A 25,158-nucleotide genomic window follows, 5' to 3' on the forward strand; every position below is an offset into this window, starting at 1 on the left:
CCTTTGTAAAATCTAAAGACACATATTTTGCCAATTGCACACTCAAATACTCATGTAACCGTTTTGAAGCCCACCTACAGGAAAAGACAAGGAATATTAACAGGAATTAAAATGTTCACAAGAGGAAACTCACCAGGTTGCATGCAGGGGATAAGTCTTGTTCAGGCATGCCTGGGAAATGCCCTGGCATGTCACACCCACCCGCCAACCTGACCCCCTGTGATTCTGGGCATGCGCAAGAGACATGTGTGGGACATGTCCGGGCATGCCTTACCCACCCACCCACCCAGCCCACTCCCCTGTGATTCTGGGCATGCGCAAGAGCCATGCAGGGACATGCCTGGGCATGTCATACCTCCCATGATTCCAGGCATGCGCAAGGTTCACTTGTCATTACAAGGGCTGGGTAGTTTGCCTTAATTTCAGCAGTCTCTTGAAGATGGCAACCTCAGATGGAGATTTGTTTGATATAAATTTGACCCCCAAACCTCCGAAGCGTTGGCGTAGAATAAGAAAAAGACCTGGATTCATTGAAGAGAATGAACTTATAAAGCCTTGTTATTGCAGGTTCTGCAAAATATCAAATGGTAAGGCAATATAAAAATTAAGAAAACACTATTTTGCTTAGTTGAAACATCCCAATCTAATTCTATCTTATTTCCTGTTTTAGAAACAGTGGAGCCTCAAAATGTCAGCATGTCACAAGTTCTGAAAGCATGTGTTATTAAAATAATACATCATTGTTTAATGGGATGTTTAAAATCAGAAGATGTTGTAGATGGAAACAGTGAAACCGAACTTATTAACAAATTATGTATTCGGCTTTCTATGCCGCATGTTCTCTGGATCATCATCAGTATTACTGACAAAGTGAATAAATTATATTTCACCCGGGATACACTTGGTGATCTCAAGACATTCATACAGTGTATCGAGAAGAGTCATAACCCACTGTCATTAATGTCAAAGATTGAAGCTGAATTGCCATTGGCTCTGAAGAGGATCATATGCCAGAATGTAACAGAAATTAATTACAAGAAACTGTTAAAGCTATGAAATTTATAATAAAATGTGCTTTACAAAACACATGAAAGGTGCATTACGTTTTTTTCTTTTGCTGACCCTACTGTTTAATCTTGTCAGATGTTAAACACAGAGATACAGTTTAATGAAAGCTCATGTGATGTTATTCATTCGGGATTTCCTATGCTGGTTGGGGCAGGGGAGGGCTGGTCAGTGTTTGCAAAAAGTCTGAAGAACTCACCAACTCTGACGGGATTAATTTGCAACATTATCTTCTATTCAACTGCATCTTCCGGATAGACAGGGGGGGCAGTTTTGCAAAAGGTGTGAAGAACTCCCCTTTTCTGATGTGATTAATTTGTGACGTCACCAGGGTGTATAAAAGTAGGACCGATACTTGTCTAGTCATGTTTACTGGTTTCAGGCATAACCATACCTCTGGATCAATTTGAGCTGCTAAGAAGACCCCTATTCAGAATGGAAGCTACTATTGTAAGTAATTTTATGCCTAATTTTGAAACACTTAGATGCAAAATGGTTTTTATAGAGTTCTTGTCTGCCTGCTTGCTTGTTTGTTTGATTGAATATTTTCTTTCACTAGAATGAATTGACAGATTCAGAATGTTTGATGGGAGCTACAATTGTAAGTAGTTTTATGGCTATTTTTTTTTTGAAACACTGACCCCTCTTAGATGTAAAATGTGTTTATAACATTCTTGCTTTCTTGCTTGTTTGTTTGACTGTTTGTTTGTTTTTCACTAGAATGAATTGACAGACTCAGAATGTTTGAGGGCATATGAAGGTATTTATCTTTCATACTTTCATATATTTAGATTCTTATAAACATACTGCAACAATTCTGACTATTGGGGTGTTTTCTTTTCCTCCAGAATGGGAGGACGATCAGCCATTCGTGGATCTCACAATTCCTGCAGAACCCCAGGGGTCCCCACATAACATGACCCCTCAGCCTTCCACAAGCCACACAACACGAATGATGTTAGGAGGTATAATATCTACCATTTCACCCAGCTACAACTCTATTAGTATTATTTTTAGAAACTAAAGGTGTGTGTGTGTGTGTGTTGGCATTACTTTATTATGTTGGCGATAACTTTTTGTTTGTTTGCTTGTTTGTTTAACCAGAGCCGTCCTGCAAAAAAAGCAAAAATGCATGGCACCGGACTTCCTGCATCCCCAGCAGACAGTGTTAGTTATGATTCAATGATTGTCTCTCAACCAGAAGAAGATACATGCCATTCTATGCCTCAGCTACAATCCTCTAGCTCTGCAAACTCTCAGAATATGAACAATGTTTATCTGGATATGGTGCAGGCATGGGAAAATCCTATCCGAAATTTCAGAGCTGTGGAATACTATCAGCGATACAGATTTGTTAATCTTGACCAAATCCGGTCCTTTGTAGTTGCTATAGAGGCTATTCATAATGTGTTACAGATTCTTTTGAATAATGTAGCTATGAACATAGGCCCAAATGATTTTGTTCAACTCCGGTTGGATGCAGAGGGTTTAAACCATCCTCTCTTTTCTCTTAGGAGGTGTGTGAATGATTTAAATGCTGATGATTTTCTGACCAGTGTTGAAAATCTGCTTCAAAGTAAGGCTGAGATATTGTGGGGGGGGGGGTAATTTGCAATTAGTTGTTACCATCGTGAAGAACAAGGAGGGAGGAGGGCTTAGGAAGTTAAACACTTTGCTACTCACCAGAGTACTGGAGAAAAAAAGACAGCACCTAGTAGATTTCAATGTGGAAGGCGAATTTCTTTGTTTTGCTAGCTGTTTGCTCTGTCTGATAGGTGCTGATGTTAGAAATCAAGAAATTATTACCAGGGCCAGGGAACTTCACAGCAGACTGGGTATTTCCACAGAAAACAGGATTGACTTTTCCCAGATACACATCTTTGAAAAACATTTACAGGTCACTATAAAGATCTTGTTTTATATGCAGGATGGGTGGCGGTTTTTTGTCACAGGTTGCCCACAGCAAGAAAAAATAGTATTTATATTATTACACAACAAGCATTACTATGGTATAAAAAATATCAAGGGCTTTCTGGGTGAACGCTATTTCTGTAAATTCTGCCACACGCCCTACCACCACAAATTTTGTCATGGCTGTCAATATATTTGCAGAGCTTGCCTAAAGCAAGAATGTCAGCAGATTGAGGTGGAGAAGATGCGCTGCTGTAGGTGCAAAGTGCATTGTCGGTCTAAGGAATGTGTTGAAAGGCACACACAACTCGCTAAGGAGGGAAAAGTAGACTGTAAGAATAAGGAATATTGTGAAACGTGTGGGGTTTATGTCTTTACCCCACACAAAAAGTGCAAGGAAGTCAAGTGTGGGCAGTGCTCTGAGAAGGTTGAAAGCTTGGAAGGTCATTTATGCTTTCTAAAATCGTTGGACCGACCATTAATTGGCGAAAGATACATCATTTATGACTTTGAATGCTGCCAAGAAACAGGCACACATATACCTAATTATACATGCGCCAGGGATATGTTGAAGGATGAGGATGATAAAGATGTTGTGAGGTGGGATTGTTATGGTATTAGATGCCTAGAACAGTTTGTAAAGAAATTTATAAATCATAAGTTTAAAGGATGTACTTTTATCGCACACAACTCCAAAGGTTATGATGGGTACCTAATACTGAGGCAGCTGATCCGTGAAAAGGTTAGGGTTCAACTTATAAGTCAGGGGGGAAAACTTCTGTGTATTACCCTTCCAGATTATAAGATTCGGTTTATCGATAGCCTGTCATTTCTACCACTTAAATTATCCAAATTACCAAAAGCTATGGGGTTTCAAGGCTGCAAAGGATATTTCCCCCACTTGTTCAATACAATGGCCAATCAAGACTACGTGGGACCACTCCCTGAAACCAAGTATTACAGCCCAGAAACCATGATGCCCGGGGAGAGAGAAGAATTCCTGAAATGGCACACTGCTAATAGAGGTACTGTGTTTAAACTAAAGAAGGCTCTGGCTTACTATTGCAGACAGGATGTAGATATATTAAGAGAGGCCTGCATTCGATTTAGGGATCAAGTGATGAAAATGACTGAGCGTGAGTACCACTGGGGGGTCAGGGGGGATATTGTTGAGGAGATTCAATGCATTGACCCCTTCCAATATATCACATTGGCATCTGTATGCATGGCTCAGTACCGGTTCATGTATTTGAAAAGCAATACCATTGCTTTAGATCCTTTGGACAATTATCACAATACACAGAAAAGGTATTCAGCTCCAGCGATTCAATGGTTGTTGCATATAGAACACACTGAGAAGCTCAATATTCAACATGCTCTGAAGGGCGGTGAAAAGAAAGTGGGCAAATATTTTTTGGATGGTTTTGCTGTCATAAATGGAACCCCCACGGCTTTTGAATTTCATGGCTGTTTTTTTCATGGGTGCCCTGTCTGCTACTCTGAAAAAGACTTCAACAAATTACTTGATTCAACATATGGCAGCCTGCACAGCCGTACTAGGATTAAAGAAGAGTACCTCAGGGCACAGGGTTATGCTGTGCGCAGCATCTGGGAACATGAATGGCGGGCCATGGTGGAGGATGACACCTCTTTGAAGCAGTTTCTAGTCGAGAATAAGCTCCCAACTCCTTTGAATCCTCGAGATGCTTTTTTTGGTGGTAGAACAAATGCTACATGTCTGTACTACAAACCAAAACCTGGTGAACAAATCTTATACTACGATTTCACCAGTTTGTACCCTTTTGTGAATAAGACCAAGGAGTATCCAGTTGGGCACCCTCAAATCATCTATCAAAACTTTGGGGACATAAAGCAATATTTTGGGCTAGTCAAAGTCAAAGTGTACCCGCCAAGGAATCTCTATTTCCCAGTCCTACCTCACAAATCAGGGGGCAAATTAATGTTTAGTTTGTGCGCAACCTGCACAGAAAAGCTGCAAACATCCCCCTGTAAACACAGTGATGAGGAAAGAGCTCTGACGGGGACATGGTGTACTGTTGAATTGAATGTAGCCTTAGAAAAAGGTTACAGAATTGTTGAAATCTATGAGGTCTGGCATTTTGAAAGAACTTCAAATGAGCTATTTTCAGGATATATGAACATGCATCTTAGACAGAAACAGGAGGCCAGTGGTTACCCTGAATGGTGCAAAACAGATCAGGATAAAGAGCAATATATTCAGGATTACGAAAAGATGGAAGGTGTCCGTTTACGACGTGACCACATTGAAGTAAATCCTGCTAAAAGACAGATTGCCAAGCTCTTTTTAAATTCGCTGTGGGGCAAGTTTGGCCAGAGCACCAACCACCTGACCACATCAGTGGTGACAAACCCTGAGGAATTATTCAAATATCTTTTTGTACCCTATTATGATGTTTCCTCATGTGAGTTTGTGGATACAGAGACAGCCGTCGTGACGTGGAAAACAGCCAAGAACCACCCCACCAAATCCTCATGCACTAATGTATTCATTGCCAGCTTTACGACCGCCTATGCACGGCTGGAATTATACAGACTACTGGAGGGGCTGGGTGATAGGTGTCTGTACCATGACACCGATTCAGTCATCTTTGTAAGTAGAGAGGGGGCGTGGACACCCCCTTTGGGTGATTATTTAGGACAACTGACAAGCGAAATTCCACCAAACACTACGATAACAGAGTTTGTTGCGGCCGGCCCCAAAACGTATGCTTATGCTTTGTCCAACGGTGAAGCGGTGGTAAAGGTGAAGGGAATCACACTAAATTGTGGTAATAGCAGTAAAGTTAACTTTGACAGTTTGAAAGATTTGGTAGACGATTATTGTCTGTGTGATGCAGAGAGAAAAAAAGAGATCAGGGTAGAACAGTTGGGGATTGTCAGGATTAAGAAACAGTGGACCCTAGAAACAAGGGTCCTCCGAAAAACTCTAAAAGTAGTGTATAATAAAAGGTTATTAAAGAGTGAGGATTACTGTACACTGCCTTACGGTTATTAAGGATTATGGAAAACATTGCACAATTTGTACACCCTTTTTCCTGTATTATAAGTGGACCATCCAATTCTGGCAAATCTTTTTTTATCAAACAAATGTTAGAACATGGCGATGCGGTATTGTCTCAAAGTCCTCAAAATATTGTATGGTTTTATAGCTGTTGGCAACCTCTGTACAAAGATCTGCTTAATAAATTCCCTTATATTAAGTTTATGGAAGGTCTACCGTCTTCTTTTGAAGATGATGTCTTGTTTCCGCCAAATCAAATAACTCTAGCTGTGATAGATGATCTCATGGCATCTGCCGGTGACAGTGACCAAATAGAGAAGGCTTTTACACAGTACGTTCATCACAGAAACCTGAGCATTATTCTCATACTACAAAACCTGTTTTTTCAAGGTAAGAAAATGAGGACAATAGCTCTGAATTCCAAATATTTGGTATTATTCAAAAGCCCCCGTGATCAGATGCAAATTGTCCCACTGGCCAGGCAGATGTACCCCACTAACACAAAGTATTTTTTAGAAGTATTCCAAGATGCCACTCACAAACCACATGGGTACCTATTAGTAGATTTGTCAGCCACCACTCCAGAATCCTATAGGCTAAGAACAGGTCTCTTTCCCCCTGATTGGCCTACTGTTTACACAATGAAAAAGAAGAGTAAAAAGTTGTAGCTCGGTTACCTTAGTGCTAGTTCATTTAAGATGTCAGAGAGGTTACGTAGAAATTGGGGGCTTTTAAAAATCTTAGTAAAGGCCGGACCAAGACAGAGAAAAGCCATCTTATGCAATGCTAATAATGACCTGGTGGGGTCAATAGCAGAAATAGCACTGAATACCCTAAAAGGAAATCTTCCTCTGAAACCTTCACAATTCCGGTCTCTAAAGAGTAAGAAGGGTGTCATTAAAAAGTTGAGTGATAGAAAGGTTTCACTCAAAAAGAAGAAGCAGATCATACTTCAGTCGGGTGGTTTTATAGGGCCCTTACTAGGGGCGGCTATTCCTCTGTTGACTAGCCTGTTAGCAGGCTAAACCATGGACCATGCCGAGAAAATGTATCTGGTGTCGCGTCATCAGATGGAGCAGCTACAGGGCAGGACGCCTACTATGGGGACTACAGCCACTAACCGGTTGGATGATGAGATGCGCAACATCCTTCAGAGGCCTGATTTGAGTGAGGATGACAAGATTAAGCTCTACAATTCTGTACTGCAGAGGTATCTAAGACTGACCAGGCAAAATGAGTCTGAAAAGGACAAACTGAATCTCATTTATCCACCGGGACACCCTCAGCCACTTCCAACATTACCAGAACAGCCGCCACATCCAACTCCACAGGGCACAGCTATGGATGATATCCTAAGCGGTGTGAGCGCTCGTTATAGGAAAAATGCAGAACTTCTGCTGAACAAAATGAAGCAACACCAGGACGTCTCAACCTGGGATGATCGCGGTACCTTTTTATACAAAGGTGTACCTGTTCCCGGTACTAATATTTTAGACTTGGTGAAAGGCGCCTCGCAACGCCGAGCCCCTACTGAGAAGCGGAAACCTAAAGGATGGGATGATTTTATGAATGCTATGGCTGAGGTGAATGTTCCAACTTCTGTGTTGGGGTCTACTGCTGTTAAAGAGCAAATAGAAAAGTTGAAAGATACTCTGGTTGTTAAGGATGAAACTGCTGCTAGCCCCGACTCTGTTATGACAGCACCTTTTGGGGCTCAGAAGCCTATGTTTACAGGCACCCACACTAGCCCTTGGACAATAAAACCTAGAAGTCAGCTCAAGTTTGGTGACTGGCTCAATTTTTAAAATGAATAAAAACACTGATACACGTAAAAACGTTTAAGTCTTTTTCTTTATTTTACAGTAAGGCATGCATGCCTGCATGCACTGATGACGGTTACAGATTCCAAGCCCCCTCCCAACCTTTATAGTTTTTACAAACAGCTTTACCATTTGATCATTTTTAATATCAGCATTGGAGTACATCTTTAAAATATTTTCATAGGTCACTCCTTTAATACGGTTCAGTAGAAAAAACGCACAGTGTTGTCCGCAGGTCACAGCACTGGGGTGTTGCAATTGCCGTTGGTGAAATGTGTACTTCTCAGCTTGCTGCTCTAAAAACATCACTATGGAGCCAGGAAAGTCATGGCTATCCGGAGGTCTTCCATAAGAATCAAAAAATTCACCATATCCGGGAGATGGGAAGTAGAGGGCCAGCCAGTGTTCGCCAGGAAATGTGTGAGGATGGGTGTTTACGATTAATCCAAAAGGTCTTTTGGAGATTTGTCTCTGGGGTAACAGGTCACAAGGGTAGACCCCTAGAAAGGTAGTATTTCCAGAGAACAAGTGGAGGAGCTGCTGTGTATCCATACTCACATATAATCAAAAAGTACATTCCTTGTGTGACTTATTTCAATAAGATTTTCAAAGATTGCATAGAGTATCATGTTAACGGTGTTGGGGAGGGGCTGTGCAAATCTAATTTCGGCTCTGAGGTTACCGTTCCTGATCAATGAATAGTGCTCAGAGCATCCCTGATCAGGACTCAGGTCAAAACAATACAAAGTATACCCTCGGTTAAACTCTTCCCGGCTGATTAACATCGGTCTGTCTTTCATGCCTTTGCCTGTTGCTTGAACCATCTGCATGTACTCTCTCACAAAAAGACCATGCTCATAATCGGGCTGAAGAGGCTTTGCGGGGATCTGTTCGCCATCACAATGCAGGGCGCAAAAACTGACATTGCAGTGTTGAAAATTGAATGGATTTCTTTCATAATCCCCACTAAAAGCTGCATTGTCCACAAACCCAATCACTAATTGTTTAGGTAGTTGGCCCAGAAATAGATTTTCCTGATTACACACAAGACTACCTGCGGGAATGCTGTAAACCTTCATCCCCACTCGATCAATGGGGTATTTGGCATTGGAGGTGAGCAAAGCTTCTGCATGGCCAAGACGCACTCCCGGGGCTACTTTTACACGTTTTACAAAGAGAGAAGCAGCCAGGAGTTGCACTTTGTAATTCTCATTGCCATCCTTCATCACACAAAATTCATTTCTGCTTCTTGTGAGTTTGACTTTCACATCTACGCCATTAATTAGCAGTCTGTCTTGAAAAAACAGATCACTATGCAGAGGCCCAAGCAGGTCCCATTTACGACTACCGGCCATGTGTCTGGCTCTCGCTTTGAAACCAGAGTTCCCAGCCGCTGTCAGTAGAGTACTCTCCATGAGGTCCGAATCATCTTTGTAAAAACCCCCAGAAGTAAATTGGGTGCCCAACGCATCACCACCAAAGTTGAGAATCAGTTCAATTATGGCCCTATATGAATAGCAATGATGGCTCTGTGTAATGAGCCGATCTCCCAATGTAACATCCAGCTGGTTAAACAGCGATGCTATGGGGTAGTTGGCCAGGGCCACCCTTGCCCCATCATCAATATCCGACCCGTCAGCTTTTACAATCTTGCAACTCACATACAGTAGGGTGTTGTTTAAATCGGTGTAATGCTCACCATGCCCTGTGATGAAAAATTCCAGGTGGGCGTTGGGCGTTAGCGCTGATAAAGGAGGGATCTCGATATAGGTACTGTTTTCAATACTGGTCTGTGTAGGCGCCAGTTGAAAAAGATCCAGTTCAGATTTAACACATTCCTCTGAAGCAGAATGAATAAATGCCATAATGTATTAGAATATGTCTTCCTTGTCACAGGGTTTCCTCTTCTGTGCACGTTTCCTCTTGGTATGACGGGGCTTTTTCACAAGTCTTCTCTTTTTAAACGGAATAGGCGGGCCCAATGCGTAATTCTTCCTGGCTATGACCAGCCCTGATCCATCCTGCCCGTTCTCAACAACACGGGATACAAGATGGCCCGCAACATCTCTAGCGATGTTTTTGGCAGCAGATTTCACATGCGGCTTTATGATTTCTAATCCCCGCCTCAAAAAAGGCATTGCTTTTCGAAAAAGTCCACGGAACAACCCTCCTAAACCGGTCCCGTACATAATGGGGGCTCCTCGGAAGCCTGGAAGGCCTCCCCCAGCTTGTGCCCTGTAGTAAGCTACGTAATAAATTTAATAATAATAAATTTAGATTTATTAGCCGCTCCCTTTCCAAGTAGGACTCGGGGCGGCGTACAATGGAGCATATAACATGAAACATATATAACAACACCAAACGTACATACATACACAACACACATACATACACGGAGGAGGAAGCAAAGTACATCAATAGACAGTTAAAAATCTGCTTTAAAATACCCCAATTGTAAAAACCCAATAAAATTAATATTTAAGAACAATTTAAAAAACAGTTTGGAGGAATGGGAAAATTACGATTGCGATTGAGCCAGGCCGGATAATTGAAAGAGGTGGGTCTTCAGCTGTACACGGAAGGAGCGGAGATCGGAAATCATCCTGATGTCACGGGGGAGGTCATTCCATAGGGCTGGGCCCATCACAGAGAAGGCTCTGCTCCTGGGTGTCGCCCCCCGGCACTGTTTGGCGGATGGCACCCGGAGAAGTCCCGTAGTCTTGAGGTCTCCCGTGCTCCTTGTTTACAACCATCCTTCACTTTTCCGAGGCCTAAAATGAAGCTTGACAATCACCTTCCCGTGATAAAAATGCACGTTTTTGTCCTGGTCGGTTTTGATTTCTATAGTAACTGTATCAATGTGATGTTTGCTGACTGGCACATAATGTGGACGGTCATAGGTCACAGTTATGAAATCATTGTCTTGCCCCCGCACAGGCACACAGCGTAGTAACGGCACATAGAAGTCACCTACTATCTGGAGCTCTACAATGTCTGTGTAAACATATAAGGTGCTGAATCCTGGGAACATACCTAACAGATGTCCAAGTTCTCCGCTAACTAGAATGGTATGCGGTTCATCTCCTTTAAGATTAATTTTTCGACCCACTGAATCATAATGTAGGGTTGTCTTAGGTCCATCCTTGGCATTTGATATAAGCTTGTTCATATTTTCTAACAGTTGTCAGATGCTATTATAGTACCCGCTTCTCAAAGAAAAATGCCATTTCTTTCTTTCGTTAGCAATTTCAAAATATCCAGGAGAAGTTAATGTGTGCCAACTATGCGGATACTGTATCTCTGCTAGACCTACTTCCCATGACCCTGGAAGATCCAACGATCTCGCTAATTGAATAGTAAAATTAGAATTTTTGTTTTGGGAGAAAATTTCTGCTGATGCATTGCTGGGGAGGGTGATGTAAAAATCTGACATTTCAAAGATGTTGTACTTCAGTAGCCTTAACCCAACTGTTGAACTTCTCTGGCCAGCCATTCCATTTGACTAGAAACTCTCTGCATCTCCCCCGCCCTCTTTTTTGGATAATTTTCTCTATTCTGTATACACGCTGATGGTCAGCAGGAACCTTTTGGAGCTCCTCAAAGTAAAAAGCTCCATCTACAGGGTCACCTGTGTAATCATTTAATCTATACACCACTCTTTCCCCCCTTGTCCCCAGTTCTTTGACAATGAATATCTCATCCGTATAGGTTTGCTGATAGCCCTTTTCAAACTTCCCCTTCAGTCTAGATACCCTGACATGATCCCCCACCTTAAGACACTTTTCCTTTCTTTTACTTTTTAAACTTACCCCATAAAGTCTCAGCCACACATCCCTTTCGTTAGACAAATTTACGGCTTTAGGAGCAGTCCCAATGCTACGATGGTAAGTGCTATTGTACCCCTGAAGAGTGTCTGCCAAAATGTCCACGTACCGATGGGTATTCCTAGCTGTGAAATATCTCCAGAGTTTGTTTTTTAGGGTTCTATTAAACCTCTCTATAACTGCTGCTTTAGTTTCACTATGGGTGACAAAATGATGAATGCCATAACGTGTTAAAAGTTTCTTCAGTGGCGTATTCAAGAACTCTTTACCAGCATCTGTCTGTATTTTTCGGGGTGCACGTCCTGTTTCAAAGATATTCTGGAAGGCGGATGTAACTTCCCTCCCTGATTTATCAGATAAAGGGGAGGCCCAGGCATATTTAGATAACACATCGATAACTGCTAAGATGTATTTTTTTCCCTGGTTCTCTTTAGAAATTTTGGAGACATCTTTGAGGTCGGCCTGCCATTGATGATCTAAGCCAGACACTACTGTTTTATTTCTAGGAAAGTTAATTCTTGCAGGCTTATGAAGCGTATAAACATCTTGCCCTGACAGCCACGTCTTGACTTGCTTCATGGTCAGGTTTTTATCATGTTTTCTAGCTTCCTGAAAAAGGGTATTTACTTCTCCATAACTCCCTACATATCCTGGAGTATAATAAATATGGCTTAGAACTTTTTCATGCATCATTATATTGAAAGAACACTGACAAATGGATCATGCGTTGACATTAACACAATCTTTTATTGGTTATACAGAGTTCAAAGGGTCATGTCCCCTCCATCAGAAAAATAGCCCTCATCACTACTATCAGAAGCAGAATATAGAGGTGCATAACACGCTATTTTACAATTCGTTGTGTCTGTATTCCACAAATCATGTCCGCAGCCGCAAGCAAACCAGTCTTTACACAAATTGCAGCTCTTTAGCTCACTGGGTAGATAGTGTGGTCTCTGGGATAGCTCAGAATCCCAGTTATAGTCTAGATCATAAAAATCTGCAGAAGCTTTATGGCCGCGGTAATTACCACTGGAATATAAAATTGGGGTGTCTTGAAGAGTTTGTTGTCTAGGAGTTATTATTTTGGAGTCTGCAAAATATAAATCGCATCTTGTTAGTGAGTTATCCACTCCAGTGTCATTTACAATATAATTAAAAAAAAACATATTTACTTACCATTGCTAGGAGATACTGAAGCATCATTCGCTGTTTCACATACTGTCCGGTAAGTACTCTGCACATCATCGTTAAAATTACAACACACCATGCTGCAGCTGTGCAAAACAGGTCTGAATAAAAAATTTTCTTTATCATAACCCCTGCAACAGGGTTTGTTGCATTCTGGCAGTTGGGGTCTTGTGTCAGAGCATGTGATGCTGGCTTTTGCTGCTGTTTTAAAAACATCTGAGGTTGCCATCTTCAAGAGACTGCTGAAATTAAGGCAAACTACCCAGCTCTTGTAATGACAAGTGAGCCTTGCGCATGCCCGGAATCATGGGAGGTATGACATGCTCAGGCATGTCCCTGCATGGCTCTTGCGCATGCCCAGAATCACAGGGGAGTGGGCTGGGTGGGTGGGTGGTTAAGGCATGCCCGGGCATGTCCCACACATGTCTCTTGCGCATGCCCAGAATCACAGGGGGTCAGGTTGGCGGGTGGGTGTGACATGCCAGGGCATTTCCCAGGCATGCCTGAACAAGACTTATCCCCTGCATGCAACCTGTTGAGTTTCCTCTTGTGAACATTTTAATTCCTGTTAATATTCCTTGTCTTTTCCTGTAGGCGGGCTTCAAAACGGTTACATGAGTATTTGAGTGTGCAATTGGCAAAATATGTGTCTTTAGATTTTACAAAGGTAAAAACCAGCTGCAGGGTTTAAAAGGGCTGCAGCTATCGCCCATCCAGGTGAGACCCTCCGCATCCCTCCTTTGTCTCATTAAAAGCTTCATATGTGGGGAGCCGGTTTCAAAGGACTACAAAGCCCCAGATCCTTTGAAGTTCGATGACAAATGTTTGATTTCTTCAGAGTAGATTAAATTGGGGGGGGGGAGACACAGATTACCCCCCTTGGGTTAAAATGACTGATCAAGATTGAAGGAGTGTGATTCATTGAGGAAATGTTTATCTCTGCCCTTCACATACTGGGGGTAATAATACTTCCACATTATAGAGTGTGAAGTAACATAAATATACTAAATAAATACATATGTTAAATAGGAAAATGAAAGCAGTTGATGGGCTCAAAGTTTTTGTACAGATTTCAAACAGAGAGGAGTATGTATTTATGACTCTGAGTGTTTGCCAATACAGATCATCCTTGCTTTACCCCAATTGAGAGGGGAAACTCTGTTGCTATGCAACACAATTAAGCAAGCCATCCCATAACCACACCTTATAATTTCAGGTCAGCTTCTTCTGTTAATATATCTGTTAATATTCCTTGTCTTTTCCTGTAACAGGAAAACACAAAACAGTTACATGAGTATTTGAGTGTGCAATTGGCAAAATATGTGTCTTTAGATTTTACAAAGGTAAAAACCAGCTGCAGGGTTTAAAAGGGCTGTGTTTTTTCCCCCCAGGCTTCAAAGAAATGTTTTTAAATCCACCTAGAAATAAATACCTTTTAGAAAAAAAAAAGGTGGGTTAAATGCAGACCCCTGTCTCTACAAAAATTAAAACCAACATTGCCTAGAAATAAATACCTTCTAGGGAAAAAAAAATGTGGGTTTAAATGCAGCCCTTAGGAGAATGATTACAAATAAAAAAACATTTTTTTATTTCACAACCCCCCCCTCCCCCTTAAATGTCGATAGAATTAATCTAGGGTTAAACTAATCATGTACACAGAATCTTGCCATCTTTCCTGATGGGGTAAGTTTCAACACGTCTTATCTGAAAAAATAGGGCTAGGATATTGCACAACGCCTTATCTGTTAGGGCTACTCATCATGATGGGCTTAGGCCAATATACAAATATCCGGCTAGGGCTATGACCTTTGTGAACCCTGTACCACGGGGGTCAATTATGCACATCCCAGCCGGGGAGGAGGGCTATGCACGTCACATCCGGAGGGTGGGGGCTGTGCACGTCACTTCCGCTTAGGGGCATGATCTGGTGACGTAATCAGCACGTGGGTTTGTTTACTTTGATGACGTCACTGATCAAAAGTACTGATAATTTTCATTAAAAAAAGGTATGAACTATATCTACTGCCATCTGTTGAGCAACTTGATCCCTAAACCTCCCATTCAATCTGTCTGATCCTTTTTCATCCCCACTTTGGAGAGAGAGATTGGGGGTTGTTCCCATGCCAACCCGGGATGCTTGGTGGCAGGGAAAAGACATTGGCTGCTCTCCTTAACTTCAGGAGGAATCTGGCTGCCTTTTCTGACTAACCTTTAAAAACAGGCAGAAGCTTTTCTGATGACATCAGATGCAGCTCACAAAAAGCTTCTGCCTTTTGAGAAAAATTGCTAATCGTAAAACTCCTCATTTTGGACACTGTAGAGCCGTGATGGCGAACCTATGGCACGCGTGCCACAAGTGGAAAGCAAAGGGGGCCATTCGTCAGGGCACGCGAGGCGCTGCCCTGTCAGCTGGCCAGCGCGCATGCGCGCGCCGGCCATCTGAATCCATCTTTTTAAAAGCTATTTTTCGCCTTCCCCAGGCTCCAGAGGCTTTATAGGAGCCTGGGGAGGGCAAAAAGAGCCTCCACCGCCCCCCAGAGGCTTTAGGGACCGTCCCTGAAGCCTTCGGAACGCTTAAAACCACCCTCCGAGCAAACCGGAAGTGACTTCCGGGTTGCTCGGAGCATCATTTTAAGCGTTCCGAAGGCTTCAGGGACCGTCTGGACGGCGGAGGGAGGGGGGACTCTATAGCCTTCCTGCCATGCGTCCCGCACAGGAATCCGTCCCCTCGGGGCTTTGCGTGGGCGTCACAAGGATTAAGCCAAAAGAGGGGGGACGGGGAAAGCGAAGGGGGCTTTGTTGTCCTCCTTCTCCTTCTCCTTCTTTCCCCCTTCGGCTCAAACGCGATGCTGGGGCCCGGCAGGCAGCGAACGAGTTGGAGCCTGCCGACTGGAGGAACAGGGTGAGAGGCGGGTCCTGTGAACGGTGGTAGCAGCGGCGGCAATAGTCGCAACTCGGCGGCGGGCCACCCCGGCTGGGAGACAAAGGAGGGGAAAGGCGGCAGGCAGCCGAGTTGTGACTATTGCCGCCGCTGCTGCCGCAGTTCACAGGACCCGCCTCTCACCCTCTTCCTCCAGTCGGCAGGCTCCGACTCGTTCGCTGCCTGCCGGGCCCCGGCGCCGCGTTCGAGCCAGAGGGGGAAAGGAGGAGAAGGAGAAGGAGGACAACAAAGCCCCCTTCGCTTTCCCCGTCTCCCCCCCCCTTTCGGCTTAATCCTTGCGATGGCGTGGCTAGAGGAGGAGGAGGAGGAGGCGAGGGTGGCGCGGCCGAGGCCTGACGGACTTCCCTTCGGCCGAGCCTGTCCTGGCGGCGGCAGCGATGTGAAGCGCGAGCCCTGGCAAGCGCGCAGAGGCTGGGCGGAGCGGCGCAAGAATGCCGGGCCTGAGGCGCTGCGCGGCGGAGGCAATCCGGGCCCGGGCGATGGAGATGCACGTCGCGTGCCTGTTCAGGGACCGTCCTGAGGCTTCCCTGAAGCCTTCAGAGCGCTTAAAATGACCATCTGAGCAACCCGGAAGTCACTTCCGGGTTGCTCGGAGGGTGGTTTTAAGTGTTCTGAAGGCTTCAGGGAAGCCTCCGGACATTCCCTGAAGCCTCCAGAGGGCCTCCGGGGGCCGGGGGAGGCTCTTTTCGCCCTCCCCAGGCTCCTATAAAGCCTCTGGAGCCTGGGGAGGGCGAAAAAATCATGCAAAAATGGGCGTGTTGTGCGCGCATGCGCACTGGTGGGCGCGTTGCATTATGGGTGCGGCACACCCGCACACGCCCCCCCCCGCACTCCCCCCACTTGTGGCACGCGAGCCAAAAAAGGTTCGCCATCGCTGCTGTAGAGTAACATGGCTTCCTCTGCTCCAATGTCTCTTTAATTGGACACTCAAATGGTTAGTAAAAGTAGTGTTGGTCATCAGCTTCATTCCTGCAGTGGAATAGATTGGCACTGGACCAATAAGTTTTAAGTTGGGATACTTTCCTGTTAGTTCAAGCAGTGGTGAATAGGACTTTAATTCAGCCATAGGGAGGAAGCCAAAGTCTCTGCACCAAAGAGTTAAACGACAAAGCTTGAGTCTGGGACAAACTGTATAAAATATATTCCATCCTCATTCCGATACCGATAAGTCTGCTATTCTCTATAACCTTAACACAGATAATCAGATTTGTACTGTCCATGGTTTGAGCCAAATGTACAGAAGCTTAAGCGAGGGCATCTGGGCACCAGGCACTGAATTATACGCCACCTGCTGTAATGTAAGACATCCCCCCAAATAAGGTTTATGTCATTTTTAATACTTAAAATGGTCAGCAGGGCACAGAACCAGCTGTTAAATTATTTGAATCCAACCACTGACTCAAATGTGTTACATATTTGCATCTCATAATATCACACGTTCATTAAACGGAGGTCTGAGATCAGAACGGGGCATAAATTGTAAGGAACACAGTTGCTTATAGTTCAAGAAAGAGATAAAGCAGACCCCGATTTGTACAGACAAACTTTTTTCTTATCCGGAGCTAGTCTCCAGCCACTTTATCTTCCCAGGTTAGCAATGTTGAAGGCTATTCCTACATTCCAGTCTGTAATGATCCTGAACATCATTTTAAAAGAGAGAAAAGAAGTCAAATTAAAATACAAACTTAACTACGTTAGTTAATAAGTTACAAAATCCATGTCATGTGCCCAGTGGTGGGCTTCAATTTTTTTTACTACCCGTTCTGTGGGCGTGGCTAGGTGGTCAAATGACTGGGTGGGCGTGGCCAACTGATTGTCACTCACGTCAAGGGGTGCCTCGTCTGGCCCCTCCCCTCCCAGCCATTCCTTGTGGTTCTATAGTTCTGTAAAAATGTTGTTCACCTTTTTTTTAACTTTATTATCTGCATACTATAGATGTACTTTCATGGACCACTGAAAGGAGGAAATGGCTGACATGCTTTGCCCAAGAGGGTGATAGGCCACAGGCTTTTAAGGGGCTGCCACAAAGAAGGTGGGGTGGGGGTGTCAATGCATTTTCCAAAGAAGCAGAAGGCAAAAGGAGAAGCAACGGATGGAAACTGAACCAAGAGAGAAGCCACCTCTATCGTCTTGGCTTCAGGTGTCCCTCTTGGACTGGTGGTCTGACTTACATGGAATGAGGAGGACGGACTGAAGACCGGAAGGAAGACTCTTTCTAGGGGTGGATAATCAGGAGGGAATCCGGGGTCTTAAGTCCTCCTGAAGGGCTGTTGTAGCTGTTCAGATGAAGCGTTTGAGTATTCAGGAAACGGAAGAAGTGTAAAGGGGAGGCAAATTGAAGCCACCCAAAAAAAAGGTGCTAGGAAGGGATTTCCTTTGGGTCTTCAAACAGCCTCCCTCATTCCATGGAGCTCAAAGTCTCCCCCAGGAACCTCAGTGGAGGAAATGGGGACGGTGGGGGTGGGGAGATAAAACAGCCCCCCCCCTTTTCAGATGGAGAAAATAATCCCACTAATATTCTGCTCCCCACCCCTCCCAATTGATCCTGCAGTTGGGCTGCCTTCTCCCCCTCACCCCACACGGCCCCATTTTAGGTCAGGAAATACGACATCGGTCAAGGCTGACCATGATGGTCGTAAGTCAAGGATTGCCATCAAATTGGAAAACAGTGCGGGTAGTCCTCAACTTCAAACCTTATCATATAGTGACTGTCCAAAGTTGCAATGCCACTGTTGACCATTTTTCACACTTATGACCGTTGCAGTATCCCAAGGGTCACGTGATTTACAGTTGGATGCGTAGCGACTGACTCGCATTTATGACGGTCTGAGCGTCCTGGGGTCCCGTGACGTGATCTCCGTTTTGCAAAGCAAAAGCAAAGTCACTGGGGGAGCCCCCTTCCCTTAACCCTCCTCCTCTGACTGACTTCAACAAGGATCAACTTCACTGCGGTGGTAAGAGAGCTCGTAAAATGGGTCCAAGCTCACTGAACAGCTGTCTCTCTTAGCAACGGGGAAGCCAGATTCACTTAGTGACCATTCAAGTTACACCATCACTGGAAAAAGGGACTTATGACTGTTTTCACACTTAAAGACCATTGCAGCATGCCCCATGGTCAGGTGATCCAAATTTGGATGCTAGGCAACTGACTCTTACTTATGACGGTCTCAGTGTCCTAGAGTCATGTGATCCCCTTTTGCGACCTGGCCAATAAAGTCCACAGGAAAGCTGGATTCACTTAATGACCACGTGACTTACTAAAATGCTGCAACTACCACCTAGCCATGCCCACCCAGTCACATGCCACCTAGCCACGCCCACCCAGTTACATGACCACCTAGCCATGCCCACCCAGGCACACGACTACCCAGCCATGCCCACCTAGTCACACACCCACCTGGCCACGCCCACCCAGTCACACGCCCACCTTGCCACGCCTACACAGTCACATGATCACCTAGCCACCCCCACCCAGTCACACCACCACCGAGCCATGCCCACCCAGTCACATGACTACCTAGCCACGCCCACCCAGTCACACGACTTCCTAGCCATGCCCACCCAGTCACACGACCACCTAGCCACGCCCATCCAGTCACACACCCACCTAGCCATGCCCACCCAGTCACACACCCACCTAGCCATGTCCACAGCCCCTCTAGTAAAAACATTTGAATCCCACCACTGGGCACATGACATGGATTTTGTAACTAGCTATCTAACATAGTTGCCTGCTGAAACTTGTGATTGGGTCCAATTGAAGGCCACGGACCCAACCACACCCTCCGCCTGTGGAAATACAGGGAGAAATTCACAACGAAGTGAAAAAAATACTAGGCTCTAGATCAGCGATGGCGAACCTTTTTTGGCTCGCGTGCCACAAGTGGGGGGAGTGCAGGGGGGGGTCGTGTGCAGGTGTGCTGCACCCATAATGCAATGCGCGACCCCCCAATTCGCATGCGCGTACAACGCGCGACCCCCCCATTTTTACATGCTTTTTTCGCCCTCTCCAGGCTCCATAGGCTTTATAGGAGCCTGGGGAGGGCGAAAAGAGCCTCCCCCGCCCCCCCCGGAGGCCCTCCGGAGGCCGTCCGGAGGCTTCAGGGTCCGTCCGGAGGCTTCCCTGACGCCTTCAAAGCACTCAAAATGTCCCTCCGAGCAAACCGGATGTTGCTCGGAGGGTCATTTAAAACACTCCGAAGGCGTCAGGGAAGCCTCCAGACCATCCCTGAAGCCTTCGGAACGCTTAAAACGACCCTCCAAGCAAACCGGAAGTGACTTCTGGTTTGCTCGGAGGGTCGTTTTGAGTGCTCCGAAGGTGTCAGGGAAGCCTCCGGACGGTCCCTGAAGCCTCCGGAGGGCCTCCGGACGGGCGGGGGAGGCTCTTTTCGCACTCCCCAGGCTCCTATAAAGCCTCTGGAGCCTGGGGACGGCGAAAAATGGCTTTAAAAAAGAGTGAAGACGGTCGTAGTGTCCTGGACTCATGGGATGGCCTTTTGGGACCTTCTGGTGAGCAAAGTCAGTGGGGAAGCCAGATTCGCTTAACAACTGTGGCAAGGTTGTAAAATGGGGGCAAAATTCACTTAATGACTGTCTTATTTAGCAACAGAAATTCTGGGCTCCATTGTGGTCATAAGTCGAGGACTGTCTATAGAATTATTTGGCAGCCTTCTTCCCAAATGGTGAAGCACCATTTAACACAAAGACACACAACTGCGCACAAAGGGGATGAATGGAGGCAGGTGGGAACTCCTGGGACTTTGCTGCCTTCAGATGGAGCCTTTTTTCAGTCTAAAGTGAGATTCCCCAGGGAAACACAGACACACAATGAGAGGGGGGAGCCTTGCATCCGTCTCCCTCCCAGGAGGGGTCCCAAAACGTCCCCCTCCCAGCCCCGTGAAGGGAACCCCCAGCAATTCTGCCAGCAGCTGCTCTCCTGCAGGGAAATCCTGGGTTGTCCTTGGGGGGTGAGACAGTGGCCACCCACCCTCTGCCTGGCAATGCAGAGACCCCCTAAAGGCGAGATTTCTTCCTGGGGCTCACAAAGAGCATCCAAACTTTCCTGGCATCACGTGGGAAAGAAGCCTAAAAGGAAAGGAATTCCTGCACTGGCTCCGATTGTGGCTCAGAAGGGATAGGAAGCCCCCCCCCCAGCGACCCCCTAACCCTTGCAAGACCCCCACTGCAGCCTGCCATGTGGTGAGCCCTCCCTCCTCCTGGGGATGCTCCTCCCGGCCCCTCCCTCCCTGCCGGCCCCTCTTGCAGCTTCTTAGTTCGGGGCTGCGTGGCGGTGTGTGTGTGTGTGTCACTGTGTAGGTGCAAAGGGGGGCGAAGCTGAGGAAGCATCCCCCCCCCATTCCGTGACTTTTCATCAGGTTGGGGAGTGAAAGAAGCAGAAATGGGCAAAAGGAAGACGCGCATGCTCACTTTCCTTATGAAGCTCGAAGGCTGCCAGGACTTCCCCACCAATTGCGGAGCGAGCCCTCTGGTGGTTGCCACCGGCCACGGCAGCTCCCTTTGCGAACCAGAGGCAAGAGAGACACGCCCAGAGAGGTGTTAAGTCCTAGAGCGGAAAGGAGAAGCGGCTCCTTGCAACAGATCCTCCCCCCTGGAATTCTCTCCCTCCCCCTCCCATCCAGGAGCAACTGCGGGCAACATTCTTTTGTGCATGCTCCGTTTGTCCTCTGAAGCTGCCTAGGCGGCATCTTCCGAGCGTTTACCGTGCCAGGCTCGGAGGGTTTCCTTGAGCTGGGTGGGTGGGGTGTGTGTGTGTGTGTGTGTGTGTGTGTCTGTCTGTCTGTCTGTCTGTCTGTCTGTCTGTCTGTCTGCTGGGTGGGGACCACTGGTTGCCACTGGCTACTGCAGCTCCCTTTGCCAACCAGAGGTAAGAGAAAGGCGGCCAGAGTTAAGTCCTAGAGCGGAAAGGAGAAGCGGCTTCCTTGCCACAGATCCTCCCACCTGGAATTCTCTCCCCCCACCATCCAGGAGGAACTGCGGGCAATGTACTCTCGCACATGCTCCATTTTTCCTTGGAAGCTGCCGACTTGTATTCTTCCGGGAGTTATGCTCGCAAGGCTCGGAGGCTTCCCTCCAGCTGGGGTGGGTGGGTTGTCGCGCGTGGCCATCGGGTTTCGCTCTTTCCCCCCCCCTGCAGTGAGGCGGCGCCAGGGGGACGTGCCCCCCCTCTTTCCTCTGCCTTGAACCGATGGTGCTGGCGGGGCTTTTTTCCCCAATCGTTTACAAGACAATCAGTGTAAGAATAAAGATGCTGTTGGGAGAAATGTCCTTCTGGGTTCGGCTCCAAGTGGGGAAAAAGACACGAGACATGGAAGCTGCTTGGAAAGATGGTTTTAATGGTGGACAGGACCACATGGCCTGAGCCCTGAACAGCAAAGGTGATCACATGCTTCAATGTTGGTGGAGAAGAGAAGAGAAGGGAAGAGAAGGACTGAAGAAGGGCTTGCAGGGATTTTTATAATCTGTTCTGCCCCACCTATCTGTTTCCTGTTCCTGTGTAAGAAATGTATTCTGATTGGTTGCCAGACTCACATGGGCCCATGCAGGGGCAACCCTCTAGGCTGTTTTGAATTCAGGTTTGATTGAGTTCAGATGCCATGTGGTCAGTTGAGTAAAGGCTTATTATCCTGCCTTAATCCCATCACAGCTGAAGAGGAGAACTCTTTATTATGTAAAGTGGACTAGCTTGGCCTTCTTAATGGCCCATTGACAAAGTGGGGATGGGCAGGAAGCTGTAGGAATTTAGTGTTTAAAATGTGTTTCTCCCTTTTTCACATCCAGGAAAATATAATATTCTGCCTTATCAATATTTCCTAGGATATTTCATTTTTCTGGGAGAGGGCTAGGTGATAACTTCCTACAATCCCTCCTTTTTTTTTTTCAAAAAAATGTGAGTGGAACGCACATGTTTTTGACAAAAGATAAAATTGGTCAGATCAGGGAAACTTAATTTTTCTGATGGAAAAGCATTGAAAGAGACAGCAGAAGGATCCCTTCAGTGGCTCCCAGAGAGCTTTCAACCATGAAGGTCTTAGCAACCAGGACACAATTTCTGGAAAGAAATTTACAATATCCAATTTACCATGCCAATTATTTTCAGATGTTTGATATCACTTTCTGTGAGCTTCCAGACAGGTTACAAGCAGCCACAAATCCCAAAAATCCTTCACAGCCATGGTTCTGCCTTTTAAAGAAGTACAGGCTACCCATTTTCAGGGGATGGTTCTTTAATCTGCCCTAGCTCTTATTTTAGTGAGGCCAAATTGAGATTAGCTAGTGTGCAATCCAGATATTTAGTATTTTTAAAACTACACACAATGAGCCCTGGGATTCCTCCTCCTGAGACCACCAGTGCAACATGTCCTGCTTTACTGGGCAACATCATTTTTTTTTGGGGGGGGGGGAGTCACTGTCAGGGTTTGAGTTTTGAAGATCCTTTCTGCTACTCTTCAAGTGGGGGAATTGCCTGAGGGGAACTGACCCTCCCCCATGGGATTAAACGGGAGATATCACTGCTTAGGCTTTTTTTTTTCCCCAGGGGAAAAAAATCAACCTAAGAAAAGCTTTGTGGAGGAGATAGTTTCTGAATGGAGCCCCCCCTCTCTCCCTCTCTCTCTCTTTTGTGTGTGTGTGTGTGTGTGTGTGTGTGTGTGTGTCTGCTTCAAAATACAGAAAATACAGATATTTTGGAGAAAATTTCCCTCCCACCAGCCAGAAATCTAAGGTGTTCAGATCTTGCTGTGCTAGCCATTCTCAAATACAATTCTTATATGAGTACATTAAACTGATTACAATATAAATGAGGCAAGGAAGAAAGCATAATAAATTTCTGTGAATGAAACAGAGAAAGAAAACTTTATCAAATTCCACCCTCCCCATAATCTTTTCAGCTGTCTTCTGGGAATTGAAAAGAGTCTTTTGGTCTTTACTTCTTCATCTCCTTCAGGGTTCTTTCATGTCTGCTAGGGTGGCATGCTTGGTTTGGTGGTAAGGCTGGTAAGAGTGGTCAGTCAGTCTTGGTAGTCTGTGCCAGGTTTGGCTAAGTTTTTTTTCCTCATGTCAGGTTTTATCAGGAGGCAATCACCAGCAGCAAATTGGAGAGTTATGGTTTGAGCTAGCAGTCCTTTGTTTCCATTCTGTCCAAGTGTGGAAATCCAAACATTATTTCAGGAGGCAGATGAGGTAAATTTCATGGAACATGGCATTCCCACTGCCTGTATGATTGAAACACTTTTGCAGTAAGATGAGTAAATTTCCAAGAGGGACAACAACTTGTGTTGCAAACAAACAAACAAATAAAATATCATAGGGTAGAGCACCTTGACTCATAAGCGTTTAAAAATGCACTCAGGTGTAAAAGAGGGAGGTAAGAACAGCTTTAAAAAAATTGCAATTAAAAAAAATGTACTTTGAGTCAACACTCCAAAATATCAAATTCCATTCAGATGGAAGCAAATTCTCATTAAGTATGTTAAAACATTTACAAATGTAAGCAAAATATCTCAAAATCATTCCTTTTTATAGGTTTAATTAAGCATTTTAAACCTCAAAAATTTCCAGAAGAAAAAAAAAATCAAAATTGTATTCAGAGCAAAGAAATGTAACTGCATAATTTTATATGCAGATAAAAGATCACAATAGTGAAAGGTAAGCGGGAGCAGATCACCCATTTACTCCAAATTTCTCAGAAGAGAGGGGGGGGGAAGTGGTTAAAGTGAGGAGAAAAAATTTCAGCCTTTAATGACCCAAAAGGAAGGAGGGAAAGAAGGAGGGGGGGAATGCCCAGAGGCATTCACAGGTATCACTGGGGCGTTTCATACACACACTCATGGTAAAATGAGCAGACATTCATTCTCCCCGCTTTTCCTACTTCCCTCCAAAGAATGACCCAGAAGGAAGATGGGGGGGGGGGGGAATTCACACAGGCAATCACGTGGTTCTCTGGATCCCTTCACTTATCACTCCTTGGGGCATGGGGGACACATACTCATATTCATACTGCAATCAGACCTTCATGCTTGCTCATGCCAAACAATCATAGGTATTTCAAGAAGCTTTTTTTTTTTTTTACAAGCCACCAAGCTTCATTTTCTTTTATTAGAGGATCTCACCCTCCCTTCAGGTTTGGAAATGATAACACATATGCATACACACACATACCATTAAACAACCTTGTAACTGACTGCTTCTTTATATGAAAGGGAATCAAACTACATTCATACCAACTTTACCATCAACATACTCACATTTGCACTGCAATCATTAATTTCACATACAAAAATCCCATTTCATCTTTCTTCATGCAAGGCAGTTATTACAATTACTTCAGGGAGCTGTACATAAGCC

General features: G+C 45.2%; 1 protein-coding gene and 1 long non-coding RNA gene across 2 annotated transcripts; one reads left to right on the forward strand and one right to left on the reverse strand.

Moving 5' to 3' along the window:
- Positions 1-1,341: 1,341 nt before the first annotated feature.
- Positions 1,342-2,030, forward strand: LOC309393539. Its single transcript, XR_014175604.1, has 3 exons — positions 1,342-1,515; positions 1,786-1,825; positions 1,914-2,030. It is a non-coding gene; the product is annotated as an uncharacterized lncRNA (long non-coding RNA).
- Positions 2,031-8,393: 6,363 nt separating this feature from the next.
- LOC309392703 (uncharacterized protein F54H12.2-like) lies at positions 8,394-9,704 on the reverse strand (the record flags this gene model as incomplete). Its single annotated transcript, XM_081954131.1, has 1 exon — positions 8,394-9,704. The coding sequence occupies one exon, from the start codon at positions 9,702-9,704 to the stop codon at positions 8,394-8,396; it is 1,311 nt and encodes a 436-aa protein (XP_081810257.1).
- Between the last annotated feature and the right edge of the window lie 15,454 nt (positions 9,705-25,158).

Source organism: Natrix helvetica, assembly GCF_964273705.1.
Source record: "Natrix helvetica genome assembly, chromosome: 5".
NCBI classification, from domain to species: Eukaryota; Metazoa; Chordata; class Lepidosauria; order Squamata; family Natricidae; genus Natrix; species Natrix helvetica.